Source organism: Falco cherrug, chromosome 3 (assembly GCF_023634085.1).
Source record: "Falco cherrug isolate bFalChe1 chromosome 3, bFalChe1.pri, whole genome shotgun sequence".
NCBI lineage: Eukaryota > Metazoa > Chordata > Aves > Falconiformes > Falconidae > Falco > Falco cherrug.
In genome coordinates, this window is record NC_073699.1 from 92,731,079 (window position 1) to 92,750,684 (window position 19,606).

The window sequence follows — 19,606 nt, forward strand, 5'->3', positions numbered from 1 at the left end:
AGCAGGTCGAGGGAGGTGATCCTGCCCCTCTGCTCGGCCCTGCTGAGGCCGCACCTGGAGTGCTGGGTCCAGTGCTGGGCTCCCCAGTTCAGGGGAGACTGGGAACTGCTGCAGAGGGGCCAGCGGAGGGCCATGGCGATGGTGAGGGGGCTGGAGCACCTCCCTGGTGAGGAAAGGCTGGGAGAGCTGGGCCTGTTCAGCCTGGAGAAGAGAAGCCTGAGAGGGGACCTTATCAAGGTCTGCAAATACCTCAAGGGCGAGTGCCCAGAGGCCGGGGCCAGGCTCCTTTCAGTGGTGCCCAGCCACAGGGCAAGGGGCAACGGGCACAAGCGGCAACACAGGGAGCTCCGTCTGAACAGGAGGGAAAACTTCTGCACCTCGAGGGTGCCGGAGCCCTGGGACAGGCTGCCCAGAGAGCCTGTGGGGTCTCCTGCTCTGGGGACATTCCAGACCCGCCTGGATGTGACTGTGCAGTCCTAGGAGACCCTGCTTCAGCAGGGGTTGGGTAGATGCTCTCCAGAGGTCCCTTCCAACCCTAACTGTTCTGTGATTCTGTGATTACAAGAGCTAGAAATCAGCTTTCTTATTTGACACCACACAAGTAATTGCCCCAGAAGGGTAACCTGGGCAATGCTACCGCACAAGGATAAAACGTGCTGGCGAGAGAGATTGTGCCTTCTTCAGAGACTGTACCAGGATTAGTCCAGTTGTGTTGCTGACTTTGGAAGTTTTGAAATGTAGAACAGATTTTATCCTTGTGAGATAGAAAATTTGCTGGGTTTTTTAATTATTTAATTAGTTTTGTAGTGTTTTAATTATTACAGAGTCACCTCACTGTCTGAACTGTACCACCTTCTCCAGCTCTCCAGAACAGGTGGATGGAGATGTCTGAAGAGACATGGATGGAGATTCCCTTCCCTGCACAGGCTCTGCTGAAGAGGGTTACAACAGGTGTCTACCAACATTTTTTAGCTCAATGGTTCAGAGTTGTCTGGTCTCTATTAATTTATTTTCAAATCTATGTCTGCCTATATTTGTCAGGTTCTAAAAATAAGTAGCACCGTTAACATTTTGAATTTTAATTATCTACTGAATATCTAAAAAGATAAGCTGGAACGGGAAGCCCCTCTGCGAGCAGAAGTACAATCTAGTTAAATGAGTGAAATTTATCAGAAAAAATGAGTAATAAGCAGTGAGGAAGACTGTCTCACTTGCTAATTTTACTTTATAAATTATCTGATTTGACATTCTGTGCTAAAAATCTGCTTATGAACCAAGAAGAGCAAGGATTTTGTGCAACCTGCTCTGGGTGAACCTGCTTTAGCAGGGGGCTGGACTTGATGATCTTCAGAGGTCCCTTCCAGTGTTGACAGTTCTGTGATTATAGGCTATAAAGAGATGTGTGGGGTGACCCACTTTTCTCCAGTGGGTCAAATCTACAGTCGGTCACCATCAGCTTTGTTCTGGAGTCACTGATGGGGTAGGTGATGTGCCACCACACATCAGCTGGGAAACCCACCCACAGCAGAGTCAACAAAGTGCAGTGCACAGGAAGTTCTCGATCAACAATATTAGCCAGGTCCTCTGCAGATCGTAAGAGTCCTGGATACTGCTCTTGGCAGTAGGAGGATTTGCCTATGCGGATGCCTGTGATGAACCTACATACACCATTTATACGGCTTCTGTCACTGCAGAGTTTAGCCTGGTTGTGCTGTTCTGACAGGTTCTATCCTGACCAAGATCTGGATAAACCCACTGCTGATCAGCTGTTTAGAAACAGCAGGTTAAAACCTCTAAAAGGGGAGTCTAGGTTACATTTTCAGAAACAAAAGGCCTCAAAGATTTTTCTCACTTCAGCTCATGTTGGGGGGTTTGTCTCTTCTCTCTCTTAATGAGCCACCTTTTAAGGGCTCTCTCTTAATGAGCCACCTTTTAAGGGTATTTGCAGCTACAACAGAGGTGAAGATGCAGCCAACTCCGCAACAAAACTTCAGTCTGGCACTGAAGTTTGTCACTTGAACTACATCTAAATTAATGATTTAACAGGAGTTAAGATTTTAAACTAATTGCAAAACCTTTTCTTAAACTCATTACAAAATCTTCTGGGTAGACAGCTCCCTTTATGGACCCCCACTAAAGTCAATGGGCTTTTTGGGCGCAGGTATCCACTTCCAGACAGCATCGGGCAGGGCTGGGACCCAGGTATGCAGCGTGCTAGGTGGGGCCTTCTGTATCACCCAAACCTTTCAAAGCAGTGGTTTTATTTGGCACATCCAGTGACAGGCTTTTAATGGGAAAATGCAAACAAGCTGTCATGGAGAAAAAACATAATTTTGAAATGGGTGACAAATAGCAATTTTTTTTTTTTTAACCTGATGCCAGCTTTTCTTGGAGGGCCGAAGAGCTCTCTTTCTGCATTTGGGTATCAGCAGAAAACTGCAGAGTCACTAGTAATGACTATGGAGATAATTACAGAAAAGATAGTTACCAGATGCTCCTATTTTTCCCCAGAGAAATGCTGTGCAATGTTTTACAGAGCCTAGAGGAAAGAGTCAGAAAAGTGCTGTTTATTCATGCGAGGAGATATTATAGCCTATTAATTTAGCTTGAGCGGCTTTAACCTCTGAAAAAAAGTGAGGAAAATTATGTTTCTTGGCTATAATGCTTCTTATGGTTCTTAAGTTCTCTGAGGTTTTATGAAAGGTAATTTGTTTTCCCACTAATGTCCTGGTTTAGGTCTGGTTTGGCAAAACTGAGCAATGGATTCTTCCATCTTTGTTTTTTCTCTCATTGCTTTTCCTCTCCTTCCCATCAAGATTTTGTCTGAACTTGGCTTTCACAAATTAGTTTTGAACAATCCAGCAAAAAGGGGAAAAGGAGATCTCCTTACCCCATCTAAAAGGAAAAAGAGCCAGTGTTCAGAGCCCCCTGCGGTAGACAGCATATTTGGTAAACGACATCTTTACTTTTATTGTTGGTAAAGGAGGACTGATGCGTGTTACCCAGCACTGACAGCCTGCTTGCACCTGGGCCTGTTTCCACCACCCTTCCTCCTTCCACTCACGGCAGCAGGGCCTCCAGGCCCCCTCACACCGCAGGGACCTTGATACGACACTCGGGGCGGCTTTTTTATCACTTATTATTGTTGCTGTTGTTGCTGTCAGCATTGCTATTATAATTTTATTTTCTTCTTGTGCCTCTTCCAGGAGGCGAACAACCGTGCTCCCGACCCCATCACCGCTGCCCGTTCAGGGAGGAACAGGCACACGAGCGCACAGGGCGGTGCCTGTAAGGGGGCGGGGCTCGGGGGCACGGCGACGGCCGGGAGCGGCTTTCCCACCCAATCGATCGCTCCGCACTCCATCGATTTTCTCGGGCAGCGGCTGGTGGTGCCTGTGCCCGCCGGACGCAGAGGCGCTGCTGGGAGCGGAGCTGCCCCAGGTGCCGGATACGAACGCGGCGGCGGCGGCCGGTGAGTGACAGCCCCTGGCCTCCCGCCCCGCTCTTCCTTCGCCGGGCTCTGCGGAGCCGGGTCTCAGCGGGGCAGCTCCGGCTCCTTCCCAGCTCCCCGGGGCGGAGGCCGTCCCCCTCCCTTCGGCCTCCCCCCTTCTTCCTCCCCCGCTCCCCCGGGGGGTCGAGGCTCTCGCCCGCCGGGCGGGGCCGAGTGTCGCGTCCCAGGCCCCGCCCCCGCGCGGGGGTGAGGGGGGAAGCGGGGCCGGAGCTGTGATTAGCGGCCGGTGGGGCGCGGGGGTGTCGCTGTCCCCCTGCTGTCCCTCGCATCGCGGCTCTGCCTCAGCCTGCTCGAGGCACCTGCCGGCCGGCCCCGCCCCGCCGCGGGGGCGCGCCGCCCGGCCCCGCTCGCCTCCCCGGGGGCAGGGGCTGCGGGAGGACGGCGGCTGGTCGCCGGGCCCTGCCGAGCCGCCTGGCGAGGGAAGGAGGTGGCGGCTTCCCGGTGCCGCAGCTCGCGTCCCTCCTCTCCCAGCCCCATGACAGGAGACGGGGCACCGCCGGCAGGGCAGGGGGGTTCCGCGTCACCTGTGAACCCCCGGGGAGGGGGGTCACACGGTGCCCCGCTGGCGGGTGGGTGCCCGCTGGGTGACGGTGGCTGTGGCAGGCAGCCCTCGGGCCGCGGACCGCGGTGTCCGGCCGTGGGCGCGCTGGTGAGGGAGCGCTGTGCAGCGCCGGCGGGGCTGGCCCTGCGAGCCCCGGGCCGGGCAGCCGTGCAGCGGCTCCTGCCCTCGTTCGCTTTGCTGACAGCGGCCGTGCAGCGGCTCCTGAGCCCGCCTGTACACGGCGGAACCAAGTCGTTCCTGAATTAAGGAGGCTGAATTAAGTCGTTCAGCTTAACGAAGTGTGTGTTTGGGTGTGCTGGGTGGGGAAGGAGAGGACATAAGGGAAAGGTGAGCTCTGACCTCTGAAGAGCTGATTACTTGGAGGTCTGATTTTATTATTTTTTTTAACTTTGCATTCAGTGCTACTGTGAAGTTTCAGAAATAATTGCCCCAAATGAATGTGTACTTAGGCAAGTGTAGTAAGAAAGTACCGTAGTAAGGAATGTGGAACAAATCAAAATAACATATACTGGTTGAGAGACAACTGTTTTCATTGATATCTAACTGGAAGTGTTACACTTCCTCTGTGACTTAATTTCCCACCCCACCCCCCCTTCCTACCCATTTCTGCATTTCTCCCTCCTTGCAGTCCAAGAGTCTGTGAGCTGGGTGACCAGATATTTCTTCCTTGTCTCTTCTATATCTTAATTAGGAACCTCAAAAAGATCTCTTACCAAGAGGAGTAGGTGTTTGAAATTGGGAATGATCCCATTTCCAGAAGGGAGTTTCCCATTCTGTCCAGATTAAATCTAGACTACAAATACTCATTCTTTAAATTGAGTTTAAAATCGTAATCTCACTTCAACTTTCCAGGCTTTCTGATCATTCTTAAAATAAGTAAACAATCTTCTCCTGTTGTGATTTGTGTGCATTTCATTACTGTAAACTTTGTGGGGTTTTTTGCTTTTGATAAAGTTGTTGAAACAGTTAAAGGTTTGTTTGGGGTTTTTTTATGTAAACTGCAAATAAACAAACTTGTGGCTTAGGAAAACAGGTCTGTTTTCTTCCTTTACCTTTTGCTTACCTGAAGAAGAAAAGCTCAGTAATTCTTGATTCCCTGTTTCTATGGTATTTATCACAGCTTGCGCTGACCTAGAAAGAAGCAGCAAAAGGCATCTCCTGCTTCTGATTTCTTTCCCATGGATAGCTTAGTTTACAGTTTTAGTGATTTATGCCCACCCTTGGACAACAATGTTTTTACTTAGATGGGATTTCTGTTGTCTTAAACATCATTTAAAACAGGATGCAATTATTTTCATTATCCTGGTATGACTTATGTCAGTGAAAATACCATTCACTTACACTGTAATGGTAAGGGGTTTTTCTATATGGAAAATATAACTTTTTTTAGTATGTGTCAGAGGTGAAACTATTTAATTAAAAGCATGTTACTAATCAAACTTATGCTGATTTTTAATTTTTTCTGTACAAACTAAGTGTAAAGTTGTCTTGTGTTTTCTTGGTCTTCATTCAATAAATTACGATATTTTCACTGACTTGATAGCTTTTTTTAAAAATGCTGTAATTGCTTTATCAGATATTAGCGCTGAATAGCTAAGTTAATAGACTTTCAAATTAATTCTAGAGAAACTCCTTAGAGTTCTAAGTAATGAACTTTAAAAACAAATAAATTTAAATAAGTCTTTAAAGTAAAATTTTTAACACCTTGCCCTTTGAGCAGTGGATATTGTGTGGAGAAACTGTTTCATCATCAGTACAAAAGGTACTATTCACTAAGTATTTTTTAATCTGTAGTATTCAGATTTTAATTTTTTTTTTTAGTTGTATGATTCCTTGTGAATATAAGCAGAGGGTGTTTTTCTAGCTGTTGAGAGCATTTGAGGCAAAACTAGACAATAAAAATATTTTAATATGTAATCCATCTATTGTTTTCCTGAGGTCCTGTTAGAAAGAAACTATATCCACTGACAGACCATTCTTTATTATGCTGCTCCTCACAGTGAATCTGGACTAAAGCAAAATAAGTGGGTTGACTAGAAAGGCAGAGGCCACTGACCTCTTTTGGTGATGAAAACTTTTAGATATGTTATGGTAAACCATACTTAATCAATTTCTTTCAATGTACTGATCTGTTTAGTTGTAAATCCAGTAAGTCTCAAGTACTGTACTGGAAACTAAACATCAGTTTTGAGTTATTTTAGTTCTGTTTACTCTGTGCTTTTCTGCTTTCCTACTTAAAAAAAAAAAAAAATAACATCTCAATAGGATGGTGACAGAAGACTGAATATGAAAAGCATTCTTAAAAAATAGATTCTGACAGCTATTGAAAGTACCCATGAAATAATCCACAGTTACAGTTTTGTACTCCAGGATGAAACAGCCTGCGCAGCACAGACAGACAGTACCTGCATGTATTTTGAATGGCTGTACATTACTACTTAATTATGCAAACAGGCACAGATCTTCCATGGGAGAAATCAGTAGTACTTCATTTTACAATGAAGGGTAGAAGAGAATACTCAGAAGACCGTACATGTTACAATGACTTGTATTTTCTATATGAGTTTTTCAGTAAGAGTAGAATCTGCTGCTGTACATAAAAGTACACTGAAAGTTCAAAATCTGAAAGCAGCTAAATTAATATCTTTTGGCAGAAGTCAGATGTTAGCTCTTCAGCTTAACTTTGACCTTCTGTCTTGGACCACCTACATTCTGTAAATCTGTGCTGTGCAACATTGTCTTTCAAATTACTTTTCCCAGAGGAGAAATACAGTGCTTGGTAATGGGGGAAATCTTGTTTGTAAAGGTGCTTGTAGGATGGGGGATTGATTAGGCAGCACATGCATAGCGCAGTCGTCTGATTGATGTTTCATCTTTTGCGCTGAACATGAAAGCAAAGGTCAGTGTTTACAGCTTGCAAAGTATCAATTTAAAAATAAAGTCGATTAAAATTTTTGTATCTCAACCCAAAATTTTTCTAGAATTCCTGTCAGTATTTCAGTTCAAAAGCAGTTAGATTGCTCTCCCAGTGTCAAAAGTCAGAGGAGGAGGGAAGGGCAGGAGGGAGAACTCGTGGTTGTGATCTCTGAGGGTGGGGGGGAACCTGAAGCAGTTTTCCTAGAAACTGAGTAATGAGGGAAATACCTGAAAAAAAAAAGGATTAATTGTATGATTGGTATATTACATGCTTTGCAGAGAAAGGTAAGCTAAGTATTTAATATTTTAAACTACACTAAGTCAAACTCCTTCCCCCCCTCCTGTGGAGAAATTGTTTGTAATTGTACTTTTTATATTGTTTTGGAAGTATTTAGTGCTTTTTCTTCAAAAGGAAACTGGTCTGTGTAGCCTTTTTTGACAACAGAAGTTGTTAATCAATCTGCAGACAGTATGTTCAGCATTTTCAATTAAAAATACTGTGATTGCACTCAGTGATGGGTGTGAAAGGGTTTCTAATTTTGGGGGGTTTATTTTTAAGAAAAAAAAATTCTGAGACACCAAGCCCTTAATGGATCTGCTTTTCTCTTGACCTTCAGGGAACTACAGCTTCCAGATTTTCAGCTTAATTCTCAAAGGCAGACCCTAGGCTATATTACACAGAAGCCAGTGGGGATTCTGGCAGTATAGAAACGTCTGGATCAGATTACAGTATAAATCAGTGATTTCTAGGTGTATTTAGACTTGTATTTTATTTTTTTTTTGTTTCCTTTCACTTCATGGATAATCGGAAAGCGATGTACCCTGTATTTGGAAGTTCATCAAAAAGCCTGTAGTAGGTAAAGATCTAGGGCTATGCTGAGCAAAATCTCCCTTTTAAATGCCCACCTTTAAATTAAGGACAAACTAAACTGATTTTCTGAAATAGTCCTAAAATGTGTCAATTAAAGAAGCAATAACTTTATATTTTCTATTTAAGAATTATGTGAATCCTGTGACATTTTGTATCTTACTGTGGCTTTAGCATGTACCTTGCTTATTACTGGAAAACTGAAATCAGATTTTTGGTAAAAAGTTAAGGAGCTCTGTGTATAGCTGATGGGTTTTCCCCACATTTCCTTTTCATCAGCATAGAAGGCAGGGGATCTATTGTTTCTGACAACTTCACTAATCTGAAAGCATGGTAATTCCATAGAGGAGGTGGGTTGTTAGGCAGATGAGTGGAAATGAAGACTGAGAGTATGTAAGGCAGAGTCAGGCTGAAATATATCAGAAAAATACCTGTGCACACAGGCTCTCAGACAGTGAAATACTTGAGTGCATTTGACCATGTGAACAGAGAAGGATGCTATAGCATGTACCTTGAGTATTCCCTGAACAGATGCCAGAAAGAGGTGTTCAGGAGACTGCGTTAAAAATACAGGAATCTCAGTAACACAAGTGCATGCCTCATCTTTTAAATATTTTTGAAACAAAAGTAATTGCCAAAAAAGTCACACGGCAAATGTTAAATTTAGTGTTGCAGTCTTACCTACGAGCACCCAAGTTAAAACTTCAGCTATATGAACTGTATAATTACAGTGGTTATACAGTGTTTTTATAAAGAATATTGTGTATAGTTACAGGGCTTAGAAAAAAACCTATGGTGTCTTGTTTCTTTTCTCTAGGAATAAAAAAAATGCCATCCCATTGGGATTTATTTAGTTTATTTTCCTGAACTTCTGGATCTTTCTGAATACATTTGCATAAACGTATTTGAAAGTTTTTGATGCCTGAAGTATTGTTTTCAAATTTCTGCCTGTGAATAACGTAAGAGGGAGGGATAATGAGGGTATTAGGATTCTTTATGGTCTTCCTAATTGCTAAAATAATGCACAGAAAATGATGAACAATTTTAGAACAAAAGAGGTGCAAATTGTTTAAGTGGAGGACGGTAAGGCGAATGACTTGTAGATGAAGCAAACTGCTGGATGTTGGACGTGGAAGCAGATGTAGGAAAGCATGTGCTTTGTGAGAATTTAGAAATTAATGGGAGATTTATGGCCATCTGTGATACGGTTTTGTGTAAAGCTGAGTTAATTTTTTTTCTGTGTATGTGTTTATATATAGATGTTTAAGCCTTTTCTTCACAACTTTGGTAGATTATAGTGATGTGTCACATAATAAATACAGACGCTTTTAACCAAGTAGATAACTTAATTTCTGGGGAGTTTTAATGCAGCATATAATAAAAATAGTGGAAATTTTGGGGAGAAATGTCTGTGTTCAGACTTTCTTAAATTACATTTTCTTCTATGCTATCACCCTTTTCTAGCCAATTTGATATGACTAGAACAGACCTTCAGAAAACCTAAATTGGTTTGACTTGAGTCTTGGTAATGAATAGTTGCTGTAACACTGAATATACTAGTGGAAATGTTCGTTTGGGAACTGGTATAAACCAGTATGCAGACCTGACTAATAAATTGGGGGAACAATTAATTTTCAGTGTGAAGTTATGGAACTTTGAAGCTAACTTTTTTTGAAAATGTGTTTGATAAAGTGAAATATTTTTAGGATTTTTTTCTTAAGGTTTTCCTAATCCAAGTTTATAGGGCTAATATTGACGTGGATTATTGTAGTATCAATGGTTTTGTTTAATAATGCCACTTGGAGATTGTCATTGTCACTTAGGTAAACAAATTTTGTGCTGAGGTGAAAATGTGACTCTGGCTCTGGGCTGTTCGGCCTGTATATGTGGATTAAATTAAATTCGTGTGCTGGTGAGTTTGATGGAGGAGGTATGTGTGTTCACTGTAGCAGAGTGGAGGGAAGGGAATTTTTGTTTTCTGTAAAGTAGACTGACTAAAATGGATTTAAAAATTCTTCACAAATTTTATTCAGCTTTTTCTGTTTGAGCAGGTGATATAATTGGCAGATGAAATGGTTTTCTGAACTAAAAGAAACAAAGACCCCCCCCTTTAAAAAGTATCTGTTCATGTGTATTATAGATTAATGTTCTTTTTATTCTATTTTTAGAGGTTTGCTATTTTTACTCCTTGCTGATAGCTCACAAACTCAGTGTTGTACGTAGGGTCATTTATTTCTTCCAAGTTGTTTATAGTATAAGATACTAATGAACAAAACTTCATATTACAGTGGAATGTTTGTGGAAAAATTCAGCGTTTTGATGTAATGGCATTTGTGTGGTTAAGTGTTCTTTGTGGGGAATCTCTTCCCTCCCCAAATAAATAATGTGCCAGAAATCCTGATGTAGATATACATCAATATATAGGTATGCTGTTCATCATAACTGATAAGATGCTGTCATTTAATATGTACAAGGAAAAGGATTTATACTAGTGTAGATTTTTTTGTGACATGTGATAGATAGAAGGTTAATTGATGTTAAATGGATGCTTTGTTAGCCCTTCATCAGCTACTAAACTAGTACAGGGGGAGTGCAAATCATTACTACAAAAGGCCAAGACCAGTATGTTTTCTTAGTGAGGTTTACAGGTCTTTTTTTATCCCTCCCTTCTTTCCCTCCTTCCCAACCACACAAAACATAACCAGCTGTAACGATAGGAGGAGAGAGCAAGCAGCTTTCCTAAACCCACGCACTCGCACTCCTGCCCCCCTTTTCCTCCTCATACCTCAGCAGAGTGACAGCTTCTAGATGTTGCGTGCGAGTGAGTTCAGCTGGTGCTGTGTGGTCTGGGTGTGTGGTCTCCAGCTCAACTGAGAGGCTGCTAACAGAGTGGATGAGAGAGAGCAACACTGTTTACTTTAATTTATTTCGGATGCCGGAACTGTGCCCGGAGTTTCTCCTGAGCTGGGTTCCACAGTGAGCGGTGTCAATCCCTCGCAGCTGCAGCGGGCGCTGAACTCCTCTGCCGAGGGCTCTCGCAGCATCTGCCTCGGGTCCAGCCTTTTAATCCCTTGTGACTCCGAAATGTTAATGGCATCGCTGAGTGCTGCGATTATTTTGCTTTCGCTCTGTCAAGATATATAGCCATGAAGATGTACCTTGCTGGGTTAAGGAAAGCAGGACTTCTGCGATAACGGAGGAAACAGGAGAGCACGGCTATTGTGAAAGCAAAACTGCTGCGCTTATTCCTTGGCTACCCTAAAACTAAAATTGCTATAATGTATAATAATTCGTGACTGACTGGAATATTCATGAGCCCTTTTAAAAAGAGGAGGGTGTCGTATTATGTCATTTAATACTCCAAATCTTTTCTTTTTGTGCTCTCCATTGCAAAACTTGCACATCTTCCCAAATTGAAACTGATTTTGGCATGTAATGTTGTCCTGTAGGGTGATGTGTTTGTCAGTGTTAATATTGGCTTGAATCAACATGCCGGATATGACAGGGCAAGACAAATGAGGCTTTGTTTTTTTCCTCTGTGACAGTGAAATTACCCCCTTTCTTATGTTTGTTCATCTTTTCATTATAAGTAGCTTAGTGGTGTTTTGAAGAGGTTCGCCCCCCTCCCCCCAAATGTAAGATTCGTGGGCACTTCTTGTTTAAATTGACAAGTCTTCTTTTATTATTTAAATAAACATGCATAGATTCTTAATATCACTTGGAATTTCAGCATTGTTTAGCTTATTCACTTCCCAGTCTTTTCTGGCAGGCTTGCAGAATGGACTTTGTATTATTAATGCAGTGTTGAAGGCTGTGGAAATTCTAGGGCACTTCAGATCTCCAGAGGGGTTAATAAATGTCAGTTATTTTCACAGTGCTGCTTTGTGGATGCTTTCAAACCTTGGTTTATGTGGATTGTCTGTCTGAATTTATATTGTTGGGAAGATAAAGCACAGAAAAGGTTGCAATAGTGTTTTCCATCATTTTGTAATGGTTTTGAGTACAAACGCAGGAAACTTTTTGCTTTGTCATCCTTCTTGGGGTCATTTGCTGTGTCCCTTCACTGACTCTGTCATAGTGTGTTGTACTCAGGGGACTTCTTGGGTTTTCTAGTGAAAACAAATTATTATATTTATTTAGTGGAAGCACAAGTTTGTGTAGTTTAAGGTGAAAAGGCCAGCACCTAGGTTCTGGAATCTGCGTATTTATTGCTTGTTTAAAAAAGGGTGTTTCATAAATCTATTCATTTGGAAAGCATTTAATGCTGCAATGTTAGTGTGAGAAGAGTACCTTACCTACTGTTTTCAGGTTGGTTTGTCTTTTAGAAAGTAAACAACATCATCTGAGGAATACTGTAATTTGAACATGGGTGATGCTTTGGTTGTTCCTGCTGTTCCTGCCTGAAAAATTTTGAATTTGTATTCTGTCACGTATATATGAGTGAGAACAAATAAATAACTGTTACCTGAAGACTTGCATGCTTGCTTGTAGCTTTAGACTTCCTCAACAATGACAAATAGGCTTTTTCTTTCCTCCCTTCTTGACAGCTTAGATTCCCTTTGCTAGATGACCATGGCACTTGCATTGACCTTGAGTCTGTCTTCCTCCGGGAGAGTCTTTTACATTCAGTGTCTATGACAAACTACCGCTGAAAACTTAACTGGATTTTCAGTCACTGGAACCAATTTGCTATCTTATTTTTGAAGTCAGAAACTCCTTCACTTCAACTGCCAATTTTTCCACTGGTGAAATTTGTAAGGTGGCACCTGATTGTTACTCATCTTCTGAAGTTCAATGTCTTCATGATGTTTGTTGTTTTTCTTTTGCGTTTTGAACTTACCAGCCAATTTAATATCCTTACATCCTGAACTTCTGTTGTTTGCTTATTTCATATTCTGGTAGTACTTCCAGAGTGGTAAGCAGTACTCTGCCTTACAGAACAGATATGGTAGCTATTGGCGCTTTGTGTTTCTTTTCTGCTTGCCATTGAAAGTTGAATGGGGAAACCTGTTTAAGAACTTTCCTTTTAAACCAGACGAGGGTTTTCAAAAGTCAAAAAAGCAACTAGACATGTATTTTCCCGTATGTTGGACAATATTTCATTTTTTCATTATTTCTTTTTAAAGTGGCTTTTCTTAGGATAGAGTGAAGGTGTCTCCTCTTTAGCAAGCTTGTAATGTTCAGAGTAGTCTGGTTTTCTTATTTTTTTTTAACCAAACCTTTGTGAGAGGACAGTTTATTTGAGAAGCTCATGTAAAGACAAAGAGATGTTTATGAAAGGCATTTTTCAAGATGGCTTTGTAGTAGGTGGTCTTTGCAGAGGCTTTCTAATTCCTTGCACTTTCATAACAAGAATTATGACAGAATAATATAATAATATGGGTAAGATCATGGGAGCAGTCAAACAGATGTCATCCATGTTAAACTGTTGGGGAGATATTGTGAGGAAATGAAGGTTTTTTGCAAAAAAAAAAAAAAAAAAGGTGGGGAGGACTAGGAGGGAGAGAGACCTCGGTTAGTGTAGAATAACATTGCCCATTCCAAAAAAATAGATGTGTTAACACATTTCTTCAGTGAGCCTGGCTCCTCAAAGGAAGTATCTTGTATAGAAAACGTATGCAATTGCCCCTAGTCCGTATAAGAAGCAGTCTTTCAGTACGAGGGTTGCTTGGTTTTGTATTATTTTACACATAATACATATTTGTAAAGAATATAATTTCTCTTTAGGGCAGTGCATAGAATTGCAACAAAACCTCTTCATTAGATTATTGTATCTTTTCATGAAATGAAAAAGTAATTATTTTTTTCAGCTTTGCTTTGAAAAAAAATTTTTTTAAAAATTAGAAACTTGCTTTTGGGCTGCAGTAGTATACTGGCTAGGCTTCCCGATAAGCAGTTCAGTCATTTTAACTATCGGCATGTTTGTCAGGAGGAGGAGGAGTATAAATGAATTGAAGGCCCCCAAGTGTTTGTTTGATGTTTGTAGTAAGGACAGATTCCATAGAGTTCCTTCACTCACTCTTTGAAATAAATGAATCCAATTGCTGTTTAATAATAATAGAGCATCTCAGTGCCGTAGTGCTTTTGTAATGTGTTGAGATTTACTGTGGTATTCTCATTCCAGTCAGGTATTTTAAAGCAATTCTGCAGTAAGTATGGAAATACTTTAGAAGAAATATTAGACCTTGGGAGGCTCAGCATTTTTATTACATTTATTTAGCTCATCATGAAGGGGGATCTAGTGCCAATTTCTGAAATCCAGAAAAATATGTTGTAATATTAGTTTTGAGTTTTGGTATTGATTCAAGCCAATTACCTGTGTGCCTAGGTATTTTGAAAGAAAGAATGGTTGCAATGCAAGGGAACTGTAACTTTTTTTTTTTTTGGCAGGGGGAGAGAATCAACCAAATAATACCAAAGTAGCTTCTATTTCACTTGTTTTCCTCAAGATTTCTTTCTCTCCATATTACCACTGAGTTCCTCAAGATGGCTTTTTTACATCTGTGTTACTGACTAACATTCTATAAAAATTTTTACAAAAAATTGCTCACAGAGGTGCTTTATGTTGTCTTACTGGTATCTAGACACGTGCTGTTTCCTAGCTGTGTATGTGGGGATATGATCCCACTGTTTCTTTACAGCTGTTGTATATCCTCAAGCTTTGCTGAGGATCTGTGAGGACAGCTGCAAAGACCGTGTAGATAAGATTACAAGGAAGAGATGCAGTTTGTCCTCCTTGCTGTAAGTAAACTTGGGCACCTGATGCTTCTCTGAGATCCTCTTTGCACAGGACTGCAGAGGAAACTTCAGACTGAAAGGTCCGAACTTCTGTGCATATGTGTCTTGTACAGGAATAAACAAGACTTTCCCTGCATTTTTTGGATTCTGATTGCTCCAAGTAGTAATATTAGGTATAGCAGTGGGAATTGGAAGCTTAATTTCTATTGTGCTGCCCATTGTTTTGGCAGGTGATGCTGTGGTAATGGCAGAGTTAAATGCAGCACAGATGAGAGGAGAGCTGGGCAAGCATTGTGGCTCCAGGACTATCTGGGTCTGTCACTTTCACCTGTGGCAATGACGTGGACCAACAGTAGTGCAGGTGGGCTATCTAGACAGGAAGGCTTGGGGTAAGGAATGGGAGGTAAGGAAGGGGAATTACCAGGGCGTCTGGATTTGAAAGGAGAATTGGGATATTAACACTCCTCTCCCTCCCTGCTTGAATTTACGTATAAAAAGTCAGAGGGCGAATCGGCAGGACAGGAGCAGGAAGTAGTTCAGCTGCAAGACTAGGACCTGGCCTCGGATTTGAAGTGAGGCAAAGACTGTCTAGATGTCTCTGCGAGGAGGGAAAAAACAGTGTTGGGAAAGAAGGAGTAGGTTATGAGGGAGCAGGAGGGAGGGGACTGCCTGCCAGAGCACAGCCTTCTCTTCTGTACTGGAGATGACTGTCAGCAGATTTCTTTGTAATCTGCTGGTAACAGTCCTCCTCTCCTTCAGTGCTGTTATACCCACAAGGTTATAGATTGCATCTGTTGAGTACTCAGTTCTCTAGCCTCATGTTGGGTTCATGTTAAAGGTTCCAGTATTTTACATACAGACTTACGAGAGCATCCATGTGGCACTAAATTCCTGTTCTCATCAGTTTGTTTTTGCGAAAAACTGGGGAATTAATGTTTTACTAAAAACATAATGTAATTTTTAATGTTGTGAAGTCAACCAGTCAAGAAATATTATGTTTGCCAGTTAAAAACACAAAACCAAAACAAACCACCTTAGTTCCCGGCATATGTTGCGTGTGTTATCATGGGCTCTTACCAGACTTCCTTCATGTACTGGACATGGCTCACATACTGCAACTTACTGTGTTCTTGCTTGTTCAACAGGAATCTGCGTCTCTTATGAATTGTGCACTCTTCAAATGTAGTCTCAAAAGTTCTAGTAGTTTTATGGTGTTCAGAGTACCTAAATCCTTCTTCCATATTAATGAATTTGTATGTGAAATGGGTATTTAAGATCAAATGTATTTTTAGATTTGAGGTGGTTTCTCAGGAAGTGAGTATTTTGGAGCATTGTACAGCATTTCCGATGTTCAGGCTACATTTCACACTGACTCCAGCTGTGACTTTGGGCTGAAGGTGGACACCCAGAAACTGAGAAGAAAAAAAAAAAAAAGTCATTGTAAAGTTTTATTATAAGTGACCTGCTATGTATCTGTGATATAGATAGAGACACGATCATGTCCTGGGGGCACTATTCGGTTACTTTCACCACAAGATCTTCCTCCTTATTCCTGCCTTTTTGATTTCTATCTTCATTTTCAGTGTGCGTTCCAACTTCAGAACATGAAGAAAGAAACCCATCGATGGGAGCTTCTTTGATCCCCATGGCAGATCTATCTAGTAATGATGAAAAATTTGGGGAGGTTGTGTGGAAGCAGGGTGTATGAGGATACAATGAATCTATTTTGTGTACGCAGAAGTGGCTGAAACAAAGATATTCTGGTATTTCCTAAATGTAGGTGCTTAGAAACTGCAACTTCACTGCAGTTTATTGTTAGGGATGATTTACAGAGGTTCTGGTTTTCAGGGACTTAACTATTTGCAAGTAAAAATAGAAAATATACCTTGATCCAAAATAAAAATAGGTTAGAGAAGCCTTATGAAGCTTGGTTATATTCCGTGTTGATTTTTTTACCAACCTGAACTTTTAAAGTTGTGTACACTAAAGTGTTCTATATGTGTACCTAAGATTTTTGAATGCTGACCTGTTTCATCATTCCTGAATTTTCTTAGAAATAAAAACATTGCTTCCTGTAGGTTATTTTTGGTTCTTACCTTTCCAATCCAGATGAATTCCTATTAGAAACTGATTATAGATAGCTAAATTCCAGAGTACCAAATTAAATTTTTTTTACTAGGAATGTTAAGGATGATGTTGTCTCTTAGCAGAAGAATTCAGGAGTCATGAAATGCAGTAGGTGATGCAAAATTACTGTGGAAATCCTTCAAAGAAACTTTTTTTGCCTGCCTTATGACTTCTGTAAGACCTGTGTACCTATGGGCAGGTTCTATGTTCAGTTGGTGATGTAAAAGTGGAGAAGTTGGTGGGATCTAACGTGCTTCAGGTTCTACTAGTTTGCATCTTACAGCTGCGGAGCTGTACAAAGGAAACTGCTAATAAGCCAAAGGAATTTGTGATCAGTTGCATAGTAAACTAAATGTAGGCTGCATAACATGCCTGCCCTGTTGGTGTTTGTATTACAGAGCTAATTATCCTGACTGGAGTTGACTCCTGTAATTTCAGGTGCAAAGGAATATTCTTCTGGAAATGCTTCTTCAATAATTTTATGTACATTTCTGTTGGGATATTATTTGTTTTGTTGATGTTCTCTGCTACTGTAGTGTCTGTAATGTTTTAATTTTCTCAGTTTACGTTAAAGTTAATGCTTTGTACAAATAAGTGCTGGGGGCTTCTTCCCATGGGACTGTCTGTGGCAGTAAGTCTAATTTTGATGGGGAAGTTATCCGAATGTTTACTCATGGTCTATTACTTAGCTTAGCAATTCTAAACTTTCCAAGGAATACAATAATAGCTTTCTAATAGAGGATTGAATAGGCTTATTAGAATTCTGACATAAGTGATTTAGAGTGTGTGTGATAGTTTCATTAAGCATTTTGAGGGTTTAATATTTTTCTGAATATATTTTTTATTTATAGTTCAGAACTAGAGCTGTAGTTAAAAAAAAAAAAGTGCAAAGGTGCAGGTATTCTTTGGAGCAAAAAAGACTTTGAGGGTGATGTTCCACACTTCCATTCACATTTCTCTACCATTTTAAAGAACATTTTAAAAGTTTTTAGTAATTTTTACATAATTACTGTTTCTTTAAATGATTGTTTCTTGCTGAACAGACACAAGCAACTCGGTTTTCAGTAACTGAGTAGACATCATGTCTCGAGCACGGCAGCCTCCACTTGTAACTGGCATCTCTCCCAATGAAGGCATTTCATGGACAAAAGTGACAATTAGAGGAGAAAATTTGGGGACTGGGCCTACAGACCTCATAGGTAAGTTGAGGAAAAAAAACTTCTTTTGAGACTGTAGACTATCACATTTGGAATATGATTAGAGATTTATTTTTTTGCATGGTAGTCATCTGTGTTGTGTGTTATGAGGAATGCCCTTTTCACAAGTATGTGCTTGAATCCACAGGGATGCTGGCCGATGTATAACTCATCAGAATGATCATACTTTGCTAGATGAACCCCTTAGCCTGACTTGTCTCATGCTGAACACCAAGAGTGAATGTCTATGCAAGCATACTAGAAGAGGGTAGATGTAATGACATTATCCTTTGTTACTTTCCCTTGCACTGAGAATTTCAGCATGAAGACTTTCGTATCAGAAGTGTTTTCAACATACTGCGAAAGTCACTGAGTGTTGCTATTCCTTGAACTAGTACAAAGGTCAATTTGTGTAACCACAACAGTTTTGTCAAAGGGGGTTCAACGATTTAAGCTACACATTATATGAAGAACCATTTCTTTTGCTGTTTTGATTTTAACAATGTAACTTTATTTGAATCATCATAACTTTTGTGTTGAAAGAGGGAACAAACAGTTTTCTCTGATTCTCCTGACCATACAGATCTTGATCATCACTGGTCTGTTGCTTTTTTTTCCACACTGAAAAGTCCTGGCATGTTTAAATTTTCTGCATGTATCTTTGACCCTTCTTGTTGCTCTTCAGTGAATCTCTTTTGGTTTCACTACCAGTCATGGGTGAACATCATTTTGGTTACATGCGGTGTGCAAGATGTGAATACGCTGTGGCATAATACTGTACTTTCACTTTTGTTTTGTATTACTTCCATAGGACTCTGTTTTATGTATAGCTCCTGCTAAGCATTGAGCTAATGTTTTTCATTGTTCTGCCTATTAAAGGCCCATGATTTAATGCTTGAGGGTTAGTAGTTAGTTTGAGCCTGTCATCTGTGAATTTAAAGTTTTGCCTGTGTGTATCGTGTCTTTGTTCACTAAATTTCAGCTGTGGTTTTATAGTGCATCCAGTCAATCACACAAGGCCTGTTCCGCATTTTTTCTAGTTTTTACGGTCTTTACATTTTGAATAAATCAATGTCATCAGCAAACTTTGTAACTTCTTCATGTTGTCTTTTATGAATATCTTGAACATAAGTGATCCCAGCCCATGCCCTGTGGAAACTTTCCTCAGTGAAAACACACCATTTACTGTAATCCTGTTTCTATCTTAACAAGCTGTTTATCTGTTTGAGGATCATATCCTATAGCTGCTTAATTTTCTTAAGCCTTTTGCGAAGGATTTCGTAAAATCTTCTGGAAATCCAAGTTAACTATTACTGGAGTTTCCCTTATTTCTTTTGTAAGTTAAGCATATGAGTACTTCAGTATTCATGTTAGAGACAATTTATCTAATTTGTTGTGGAACCATGACTCCTTTGAAGTCCATTGGAATTTTGTTTGGCTTTGTTAGAAACAATATTTCACTTCATGGCTGTAAACCAAGATTCCTGAATTCCATTCATGGTCACCACAATGAACTTTATGGCCAAGCATAAGTTACTACAATTTTCCCCTTCACTTCAGTTTGCTGTCTCTCAGAAGGGGAAGTACTGTTTTCCTGAGCTGCTAGGCAAGGTTGTGGTATACTAATGAATCTTTATTGAGAAATAATCAAATAACTGATGATGTTAAAAGGTGAGTATGTTTCTGTG

The 19,606-nt window shown here is 40.7% G+C and overlaps 1 protein-coding gene across 2 annotated transcripts in view; it reads left to right on the plus strand.

Moving 5' to 3' along the window:
* The first annotated feature begins 3,360 nt into the window (after positions 1 to 3,360).
* EXOC2 (exocyst complex component 2) overlaps positions 3,361 to 19,606 on the plus strand; it is a 133,601-nt gene continuing 117,355 nt past the window's right edge. Inside the window, exons 1-2 of one of the 2 annotated variants that reach the window (XM_055704147.1) lie at positions 3,361 to 3,472; positions 17,766 to 17,921. In XM_055704147.1, coding sequence (XP_055560122.1) covers positions 17,804 to 17,921 — 118 coding nt within the window. In that variant the 5' untranslated portion in view covers positions 3,361 to 3,472; positions 17,766 to 17,803. Of the gene's footprint in view, positions 3,473 to 14,825; positions 14,957 to 17,765; positions 17,922 to 19,606 lie in introns of those variants that run through there. The other variant, XM_055704148.1, reaches the window with a different exon arrangement.